The sequence below is a fragment of the Pollachius pollachius genome (genome assembly GCF_949987615.1).
Source record: "Pollachius pollachius genome assembly, chromosome: 2".
Lineage (NCBI taxonomy): Eukaryota > Metazoa > Chordata > Actinopteri > Gadiformes > Gadidae > Pollachius > Pollachius pollachius.
In genome coordinates this window covers 43,455,083-43,464,517 of record NC_136935.1, presented here as the reverse complement: position 1 = coordinate 43,464,517, position 9,435 = coordinate 43,455,083, and the positions used below count along the sequence as shown (strand labels likewise).

At 41.8% G+C, this 9,435-nt stretch overlaps 1 protein-coding gene and 1 long non-coding RNA gene across 3 annotated transcripts in view; both read left to right on the top strand.

The window, feature by feature from the left end:
- pdia2 (protein disulfide isomerase family A, member 2) overlaps positions 1-847 on the top strand; it is a gene marked incomplete at its 5' end in the record, with an annotated part of 8,776 nt that extends 7,929 nt beyond the window's left edge. Inside the window, 2 exons of the mRNA XM_079729504.1 lie at positions 441-581; positions 718-847. Of these exons, the coding sequence (XP_079585630.1) occupies positions 441-581; positions 718-774 (198 nt within the window). The 3' untranslated portion in view covers positions 775-847. The remainder of the gene's footprint in view (positions 1-440; positions 582-717) is intronic.
- An 826-nt stretch (positions 848-1,673) lies between these two features.
- LOC307070836 lies at positions 1,674-8,713 on the top strand. 2 transcript variants are annotated; one of them, XR_013811581.1, is made up of 4 exons: positions 1,674-7,382; positions 7,488-7,562; positions 7,800-7,995; positions 8,357-8,713. It is a non-coding gene; the product is annotated as an uncharacterized lncRNA (long non-coding RNA). The 2 variants fall into 2 exon arrangements; XR_013811582.1 differs by having other exon boundaries at positions 1,676-7,562.
- The last annotated feature ends 722 nt before the right edge of the window (positions 8,714-9,435 follow it).

Sequence of the window (9,435 nt, the reverse complement as noted above, 5' to 3'; positions counted from 1 at the left end):
AATCCTGTCAGACGGCCTGAAACTGATCCAAAGCAGAATGTTAAGCCCCTTCCTTCTAGCCTGACTATTGCCAGACCAAGCTCAATCGTAGATTGCACATTGGTCTGGGGAGGCTGCTGTCATTTTCTTCAGCACAAGAGGCTGGAGCAACGGGCCTAGTTCAAACGACTCTGTACGCAATTGGCTGCTTGCCGTCGCTTCCCTGTCTTCATTGCGTTAAACCAGCCAAAAGCGCGCCAGGGGGAAAGCCAGCTTGGTGATTGGCTCCCGCAAAAACGTATCGGAAGCAGAAAGAAATGTATTGCTCTTCTCCAGACCCTGCTTCAGGGCGAATTCAAATCGCCGGCAGAAAGGGCGGGGGGTACCCAGTCTACCTTCCTTCTCCTCCATGCCCTCCTCTCATCCTCTCCCCCTGGGTTGTCTTATCTCCTGGTTCACAGGAGGTTGTGTACTCTGGGACTAGGGACCTGGACACACTGTCCACGTTCCTGGACAACGGAGGAGTGTTGCCTGTGAAAGAGAATAAAGATGAGGATGGTGATGATGATGATGATGATGATGATGATGATGATGAGGAGGAGGTATGTATTTATGCCAAGTTCAATGTCATAAAACAAAACTCTTTGAACAACATGGGGTCTGTATTGAAAACAGAATGGGGTATCTATTATAAACTGTATACACCTTTTATTTCATCTATGTTTCTTGTGTTTTCAGGCAACCGGTGAGTCACCACAGCCACAAGTCAATGAGACATCGAAAGATGAACTGTAACACGCTTCAGTTTAGCAGGAACAATCTAGTGGTTTCAATCAAGTGTTTCATAATAAAAGCTGTTTGGTTAATAGTTGTGATCGTCTTTGGTGCTTTTGTGGTGGCGTCATATTCTGTAATGTCATGCAAATCGGATTATCAATTGCTATAGGTATGTCTGCTGCAACACATGATTGCATGCAAAACCTGTTGGACTAAAAGATCTCTCGTCTCTTGATATACTGATAAAAGCCGGCTCGCATTGACACACAGCTGCGATTCAAAACTCCTGAATGGCATTCAAACAGGCTGACGTTATCCACCTGTGTGAGGCTGACGTATTAAGCTGCCACTCATTTGTGTATGATACATAAATAAAGGGATTTGTTTCACAAACACCACACCACATAAAAGTTGCTTATTAGTATTAGAAAAAAACAACTTGGCCGCACGATCTAGATACCGGGAATACTGTTTAGAGAGGCCATGTAAAGGAGACAGTAAGCAGCTGTGTTGAATGGTCGAGTAAACAGATGATATAATTTTACATAGACAGGGCGAGCCGTAGAGACACACAGAGAGAGAAGGTAGAGAAAAAAAAGACAAAGAGAGACAAAGACGAACACAAAAGAAGGACGAGAGATGAAGAACAAGAGTGGGAGAGGAGGAAGAATAGATGGCAGAAAGGTGCATGTGTGTGTGTGTGTGTGTGTGTGTGTGTGTGTGTGTGTTGGTGCATGTGTGTGTGTGTTCTCGCATGTGTGTGTGTGTGTGTGTCTGTGTGCGCGTCTGAAAGCTGCATGCCTTACATTCCACCCTGGGCCGAACTGGTTCTGCAGGCTGTGACACTCATGATAGTCGCTAACATGGGAAGACCTATTCTCATCTGCTGAGCCTCCATGCCACCAGGTAAGTCGCCTGTTTTTCTGTGTTTCGTAGCAGTACGTGTTGAAGCTAACCTATCGCGGTGAACCTACAACTTTAGGTGTGTTGAAGACGGGACAATGCTACATCTGTGTACAGCAGCACATGTGGCACCCTTTGGGGAAATAGTCTTGTTTTGTTGGCTTTGTTGTGGAACTGAAAGGGGTTGTGGTTGTCATTTCAACAGCTTACATCAGAGAAAGTTGGAGGTACTTAGGCCTGAACTTTATTTCTATTTTAGAATGTCTAATTATTATCTTTCAATAGGTAAATTACCAACTACATGGAAATTACAGTTATTGACACAATGGCACAACATTGCACAATGGTTGTGCAATGTTTGACGTTGGGTGGTAACATTTTGTTCTTGAAACCTATGAAGTTTAGAATGGAAAACAGCAATACATAACCCATCCATACACTGCAATGTATTATTGGGTTTGAAAACCTTATGTACAAAATTCCATGATGGATTATTTTATATATGATACAACATTATTGTTGTGTTAGGTGGGCTCATTGAAGGATATTTACTTGACCATGGTGTTACCCTGTGCCTTACCAGCCTACCTTGGGACTTGGTTTAGCCATGTTCACATTTAGCTAAAAGAATTTGTCCGCTTTCCAAAGACCTATGATTAATTGGTGACATTGTCTCTAATGTCTATTGGTTATTGATTGATTTAATTGATTTAAATTTTTTATTGACACATGCACAAAGGCAAGGATGTACAGGTACATGTACAGGTCAAAAGGATAATACAAAAAAGCCCATGGGCTTATTTCCATTGTGGTCCCTTGGTATTGTACGCATGTATATACAGTAGGTGTATGTAGGTTTGTGTGTTAAAGGTAATGTACATGACAGTGTGTTTACAAAGTAAAATATGACATTCCAATCACCATTCGCAATTCATATATACATACATTTTTTATCTATAAAAGAGACCCCAAATAACACTATGACTGTCTGCTGCTCAACCACTTCTTTAAGGCTGTTTTAAAATTGATCAAAGAAACAATTTTCTTCATACTAGCAGGTAACCCATTCCATGAAACTGCTGCTGAATATAAAAAAGAGCCCTTTCCCATGCAACTTCTAAATCTGAACAACACAAGATCAATCACAGTTCTCCTTGTGGAGTAGCTATGTGTGTTTAGTATCCTTGAAAAATAAATACATAAATATTTAGGTAGGCCTACTGTGTTAATAATACTATGCACAATACACAGTTATATCATTTACTCTATCCTCTACTTTCAGCCACTTAAGGCTACTAAAATGCGCTGGAGTGCAATGAGTGAGAGGTTGTAGCTTAAGGATCAGCCTTACTAGTTTATTTTGTGATGTTTATAATTTATTTTTGAGGATTTTAGGGAGTTTTGTAAACCATGAAGTGCAGGCAAAATCAAAGTGGCCTTGTACTAGGGCCCCAGACAGTATCTCCAGAACTTTCCTATCAATTAGATGGAATATTCTAGCCAGAAATTGTAATTTCTTATTCATTTTGGAAAGAACCTTCACAGCCATACCCTCCCCAGTTAATTTATTGTCAAGAATGCAACCTAAGTATGTCACAGTTTGCTTGGCTGTGATCTCAGATTCACCCACTACCACCTTGAATCCAGGTGTCTTCTGAAATTTTGGGTTTGATCCAAAAAGTATAGATTAAGTTTTACCTAAATGGAGGGAGCTTGTTCTCAGATAGCCATGTACTGACCTTCTGAAGTTCTGCACTCAGTGACCTCTCCACCACACATAGTTTTAATCCTACTTATGGTTTCGGGGCTAGGTATGACTCGGAGTGGTACAAGTTCAACACGTGGTTTATTCAGAGGCACAGGGTAAACGGATGAGCACTCTGGATCTGGTTCATGAAGCATCCGCCATCAACCAAGCTAAAAGCAAAGCCGGGCTTATTTCGCTTAGCCTCGCTGCTTTAAGCTAGAGTTGCGTTCCATCAACGTGATTTAAGGGAATCTCCGCTTAGTAACCATGGCAATTTATCCGACCGAATGAACCTGGTCGGTACCAGGCTAACTGTCAGGCTTACTTGAGCGGTGTTTCAGAGAAGACCCATCTGTCGGAAACAAGTGTACCATCAGAAGGTTCCGCCAAGCCTAGTCCTCACGATTTTGTCATAAATGTACATATATGAAGTACAAACAGCGTATATTTTCACTAAGGGTCTATGATTAAATGATGCAAATAAAATAATGAAAAGAATTGCTATCTATTGTTGCTAACAATTTTATGTATTATATCGAATTTGAAAGGCAGCATTTGGTTGAGTGGTCCAGCATCTGCTCTATTGTACGGGCGACCCTAGTTCGTGTCCTGGGCACGATACTGATTTCTTGCCGTCTGCTTTTTTTTTTCTAACAATTGATTTTTTATATAATAAATATGTCTTACAATATCCATAGAACCCAAATATAACTTGCAAAAAAACATGGTAATGTTAATGTTAATATTAATGTTACTGATAAGCCTTTGTCACAAAGACAATGCTGCATGGGAAATTGCAGCCACATAAATTCCATTCAGGTGAGTTTCACGGCAGGCAGCCAAGACGACATCTGTTGAGAAAAATACTATGGTCAGTCAATTTAGAATATTCAAAGAAATGGCAAATAAATGGCATGAAAAGTTCTTAAAATTCTCCAGTAATCCTGCCTAAATTACTAACTGCGTGGGTTTTGAACCCCGGACGACCGATTGCAAGTCCAACACGTTACCTCAAGACTATCTCCCTGATTTCTATGCTATAGTCAATATTACATTAAAATATGTTACGCTTAATACTACTTATTCATTCAAAGATCAGCGATTTTATTCCCAGGCGGCCACCCTGTTATTATTAATGGTAAAGGTGTTCCCTTTTTGAGTTATTATATGCTTGTACTCCTCATAGACCTCCACAAGCAGCTTCTGTTCGCCGCTGGAAAAGATCCCGCTCGGTGCTTTTCGGACATTTGATCCGGGCTGGTTCCATATCTCGTGAGCGCGTGTAATCCACGATAACGTAAGCCTGTCTTGAACTAACCCGAGCAAGGCGCGGCTGAACTGGGTTGATGGAACGGCTTTAGCCTCAAGTGGAAGTTGGCGTTAGTTCTAACCGGGCTTAATCAACTAAGCGCCGCTTTCGTTAGCGACTTTGATGGAATACCCCCCAAGTTCCGATTCCTTGTTTACATGCCACTGCGAACGCTCACGGTAGTGATGTTATGGTTTGCGTCGAGGCATCGGGGCGTGTGTCGAGTACCTAGCTCGGCTCCTGCCCCCAGCGAAGCTCTGTATCGAGTAGGATTCACACAGCGAAATGACGTAGCGTGTGACGTTCGAGGCTTCATTTCGGGCTGTTCCGCGATATGGGTTCACAATTGGCACATCATTTACAAAAAGAAGACACTACCCAGTTCCAAGATCACTTTAATGGCTATTGAATTAATCACACTCATTCTCAGTCATCATGCAGTTTTATTATTACAATTATAAGTAGGCTACTGTAGTTGATAAGACTTCTATTTTGCCCGGGATGACTACTTAAAATCTTTGTCAAATGATTTATTTTCTACCATGAGATTTATGAACGGCACCCTCACACGTTTCTCTGAAATGACTTTAATTCTCAAATGTTTTGATGCTGTACGAAGCAAACATCACATCATCACAGGAAACTTTCTTTCATCATAATTTTATTCACCACTAGGTGTCCCTAGCGTACTCATTTGAAGCTTCGAGGTCGAATCACTTTGGTGGTTCATCTGGCTGCGAGGCTTTGACGTTTCATGAAGCATCATCTCGGCACCACTAGCTCACGGACCTAAAGACTGATGGTGTGTTCCTCAATCCTCGAACGCCAGCCTTCCGAGTTTCACGTCATTTCCGGTTTCGAAGCATTTATAGAGCTTGTAAGTCCTCCCCTTCCGGTAGACCCCCGTGGGACCTAAGGGATCGTAAAATATGAATGGGTTTCAATGGAGAGAAAGTAATTATTTTCTGGTCCCAGTCTTTATATGCCCTGGATTACACAAACATGTTGTTTGTGGATTTAAATGATCATTGTTCATGTCAAGAGTTTGACCGTTTATTGTGCAATTATTCAGTTTAAGGCTGTAGAGAAAACACAATGAGGAAGACTACGCGTCTCGTATGTGACGTCACGCTCCCTGCGACTGGCGTGGACAAGACCGACAATCTCCCAATCGGCGTAACTGAAAATCTACACATGCCCCGACTGATAATGGTTTTCACCTCTTTCGATGCTTTTATCCTCCCCTTCGAAAAAGCGGTGAAGTGGAGCAGAGAGATCGCCATGTCTGTACCACTGAATGGTGGTGGCGTATATCATTCGCGTCGAGAGCAGCGAGGGGCTGTAGTTCGCAAAGTGGAATCACACAAAACCTAACATTATCAAACTTCTTCGCGGAATTATGTTGTTTTCTTTGCATGAAAAATTATAATTTGAATCCACAAACACGCAGGTGAATACCGGGCCAAGATAATGGCTGAAATTTAGTCAGTGCAATCATTCTGAAGTATGAGGAGCCACATTTTATATGAATGTACATACGAGACAACTGAACAGAATTTCCCCTTTTTCTACACTTTTTTCCGTATCATTGCAACTGGTGTGGGAGATCAAGAAATCCCAGTTCAAAAAAAATCTCCACTGTGCTCATGACCAGATAATTTAACATATAAGAAATCTAAACATCTCTAGTCTCCAAGTCTGAGAGTAAACACAGAATGCTTAGGCTATGTCCCAATCAGTTGAAAAACACCCCCTCCTACATTGGCGATTTATTGAAATGTTGCTCTGGCCGAAAGGTTAAAAAAAAACATGGCTGATTTACATCTATAGATAGATAATGTCAACATTAACCTGGGGTCTTTTTTTTTTAACAAACTAGCCAGATCCTTTAAACGTGCACTTTGTAGTTTAACCATTAGCAGCCACTAGTGGTTTGAGTTATAGCTAAAGTTATCTATTTTTTAGACTACAGTTCGATTTTACTCTACTTTTTACTCTTTTAATTTATATAGAAGAAATTCCTGGATGGATTGCCTTTTTGAAGTTTTTTCGAGAAATGTTCTAGTTCAGAAATTATGTAACGTAGTATATGGTAGTAGGGAAGTTACATAGTTCAGGTTCAAACATTTTGTCTTCAAGTTCATACAACGTTCTGAAATCTTACTATTCTCTCATGGATGTAGTTACATGACATTTCAAAGAAAATGTCAGAAAAAAAAAAGAACATTTCCTGCCAAATAGCTGACTTTAAGCTGAAACTCATCCGCTTGTAATGCTCAACGGAAATCCCAGAACCACAGACGAGGAGTGGAAGTTTTCCAAGATTTTAAATAGTTCATTCTAATTAATTCTCTTAAACAAACCATGTAGCGTGGTGCTGGAACGTCTACTCAGTGGCAAAACGTCCACATTGACAGGGTTCTGTAACCCTATTTCAGGGCTCCTCATCCACCACCACTTCCTGTCACATGGTCCCCCTGTGCTCACAGCCATGTATAAGCCAGTCCTTTACCTCCTCACCTCCAGAGCGTGGTTGAGTCTAGTCCAGCCTGTCCATGGACCCCCCAGCGTATGAAGAGGTGGTTCTCCAGACTCCCCCAACACCACCCCCCACCTATGCCCTCGCGGTCCTCCCCTCCACCCCTCCGCCCACCTACAGAGAAGCTGGTATTTGTAGTTTTTTTCAATTGCTCTCTTGTCTCTTCTTGATTCCATCTGAACTGTGATCTCTGCCTGTGTGCATGTGTGCTTCATCATGATTCTGATCATTAGGTGCATTTCCTGTTCTGAATCTCCCCGTCGTGCAAGCTGTCACCATCTTGCCCGTCCAGGGACCGGCCACACAGAGTAATTAAGTCAGCTTTATTTGGACACATAGCTACAGTTGGCTCTAATGCATGGATTTCATATTAGAGTAACGTTACGTTGTAGCGTATACAAACACCTTCAACAAAAAAAAATTGTGTTTTATTTACCTTTCTGTATCTATCTCTCTCTGTCTCTCTGTCTCTCTGTCTCTATCTCTCTCTCTCTGTCTCTGTCTCTCTCTCTCTCTCACTCTGTGTCTCTCCCTCTCTACACCAGCCCCAGTAAATGGGACTTCACAGAATGGGTCTGGTCCAACGGTCTTCAGGGTCCAGCCACAGCGCACAAGAGCAGTGCTGGGAGTTGACCCTGTTATGATTCAATGCCCCTACTGTCATGAAGTTGTAACTACAGAGATCAAGCACAAGCCCGGGCAGGGTGCTTGGAGCATGTGTTTGCTTTTCACATTGCTAGGGTAAGATACAACACAATGCTTTGATTTAGATGTCTTAGTTCATTCAATACATTAATACAAATATTTTTACAAAAAGTTGTGTGTAGTGCACGACAAAAAAGAACAATTAAGAAAATGTATTTAAAAAAATATATAAACCATTTCCATAAAATGTCATTGTCATCAAAACAAATATTAATATTGTGTTGTTACAAATCCAATGTTACAAATCCATTACAACATTTCATGGGTTGCCCTGGCGGGGAATCAAACCCCTGACTCCGCCAATGTGAAAATCATTTCAAAGGCTTTACTGATTGTGTGCATGTGTGTGTGTGTGTGTGTTTGTGTGTGTGTGTGTGTGTGGGTGTGCATGTTGTAGGTGCATCTGTGGCTGCTGTCTGATTCCCTTTGTCGTAAAGGAAATGCAGGATGTCCATCACTCGTGTCCCCGCTGTCAACGCCATCTGCACATACACACTAGGTGACGGCTAGAGTGCAGCGTTCTGGAACATTCCCTACTCTGCCTTGTGACCCCTGGAGTTTAATGGAGTGCAGTGTGTCACGAAGGACCCAACAACAAGAGGTTTTGAATATAGATGCAAAAAGCACTATCTAGTACAGTGGGGTTGCGGACCCCCTGGTGGGTGTGTGTGTGTGTGTGTGTGTGTGTGTGTGTGTGTGTGTATGAGTGCACAACCAATCAACGGATAAATAGTGCAGGTTGTGCACCCATACACACACACACACATACGTATGTGTCAAATGGTCCCACGAACCAAGGGACAGACAGGCTAGCCCGACTCGTTGTTTTACAGGCATGATTTTGCTCTTGTTTGTTTAACGCCATCGTCAACCTCCTCCATCAACATCACATACGCAACGTTGTGACAATGACTTGCACACCTCTCTGACTGACTGGCTCACTGACAGAGAGTGGCAAAGAGTGACATTTCTGCTCAGAAGCAGAATATCTCACCACACAAAGGATTTGTGTGTGCGTTTTGCACTGGTTGGGTCGCACCATGAATACACAATGAAGTCAACGTAATTATGAAAGATCACCAGGAAGATTTGCCCGTACATTACTCATTACATGAAGTGGGTTGTTACAAGCTTATGTACTCTTAGTATGCTGCCAAGATTACAGGTCGTAGCATCACACTTGGTACTGCCTCACTCCTGTACATATGTTCATACAACACTGTTCCTTTTGATAATATGTTTAATACAATGATATTTTGATAAGATATGATGTTCATATATTCTATCATGTTGATAGGGAAATAAAAATGAATCTGACAAATGAGCCTGTGTTTGTGTTTATTCGTCTTTTAGGTAATTGTACTTCTAAGGCATGCATCGTATGTGTGTGTGTGTGTGTGTCTTTATGGTTATTTGTATATCTCTATGTCTGCCTATTTGTGTGTGTGTGTGCATGCGTGTGCGTGTGCATATGTG